Source organism: Penaeus monodon, chromosome 32 (assembly GCF_015228065.2).
Source record: "Penaeus monodon isolate SGIC_2016 chromosome 32, NSTDA_Pmon_1, whole genome shotgun sequence".
NCBI lineage: Eukaryota > Metazoa > Arthropoda > Malacostraca > Decapoda > Penaeidae > Penaeus > Penaeus monodon.
The window spans coordinates 6,485,179-6,486,172 of record NC_051417.1 but is presented as its reverse complement, the minus strand read 5'-3'; the positions used below and the strand labels follow the sequence as shown (position 1 = coordinate 6,486,172).

Here is a 994-nt window from a genome sequence, read left to right as displayed (position 1 = left end):
TGATTAGTATACCCCTCCCCCCCCTCCTCTCTCCACCATCTCAAGGATGCCAAAATGTACCTCTAGTTCTTTGTATAAAATTCCAATTGCTTTGCCTTTCAGCAAAGACAAGTTGGTCACAAATGGGTCCAACAGGGCAGGTGGAGATGCCCACCAGCACAGTCACCGTACAGAGCTCATCTGTGGGTGCCACGCCAACCCCTCCATCAGTGTTGCCACCTCATCCCTCCTCTACCCCAACACCTATCCAGCCTCAGCAACCTTCGGTCAATGAGCCACGGTTTATCTACTCTGATATCACCGTCACATCCCTTCGGGGGCTCGAGCCTCACATATCTGTCTCAGTACCTCAGGTTGGTTGGCTTATCAGTATTTTCTTCACATATTCAGTCATACAGTTTTAAGTTATATAAAATTTATTTCATTAGCAGATTAAGTTCTTTAGCTTATCAGTATTTATATATTGAAATGTACACAAGACCGTTTTGGCAAGCCTAAGAATTTGATAGATAAAGTGGAAACTTTTTCTTGGCACAGGTTGGTGGCATTGCAACCAATGCTCAATTGAAACAGCTTGTGCGACATGCTGTAGAAATGGCAGTCCAGGAGATTGTGACAGCAGTATTGGAGCGCAGCATCAAGATTGCTATCACCACAGCGGAGCACATAATCAAGAAAGACTTTGCTCTGGACCCAGATGAGTCTCGGATGCGAGTTGCAACTCACCACATGGTTCGCAACTTGACAGCAGCAATGGCAATGATAACTTGCAGAGATTATCTGGCTACAAATATTGCCAAGAGCATCAAGCAGGGATTGATGCAGGCTTTTTCACGAGTAAGTTTTTTACCAAAGTAAACTTTCTGCTGTTGCATGGCTGTGAAGATGTATTGGAGAGTTAGAATTCCATAAGATATTTAGTTATATTTATGAAATTACAGATGTTTTATTCATACAAGTATACATTTTTCCCCCACTTTTTTTGTGAATGTTA

The 994-nt window shown here is 42.7% G+C and overlaps 1 protein-coding gene across 1 annotated transcript in view; it reads left to right on the top strand.

Moving 5' to 3' along the window:
- LOC119593394 (CCR4-NOT transcription complex subunit 1-like) overlaps window positions 1-994 on the top strand; it is a gene marked incomplete in the record, with an annotated part of 36,043 nt that overhangs the window by 24,177 nt on the left and 10,872 nt on the right. Inside the window, 2 exon segments of the mRNA XM_037942323.1 lie at window positions 103-353; window positions 538-837. Of these exon segments, the coding sequence (XP_037798251.1) occupies window positions 103-353; window positions 538-837 (551 nt within the window).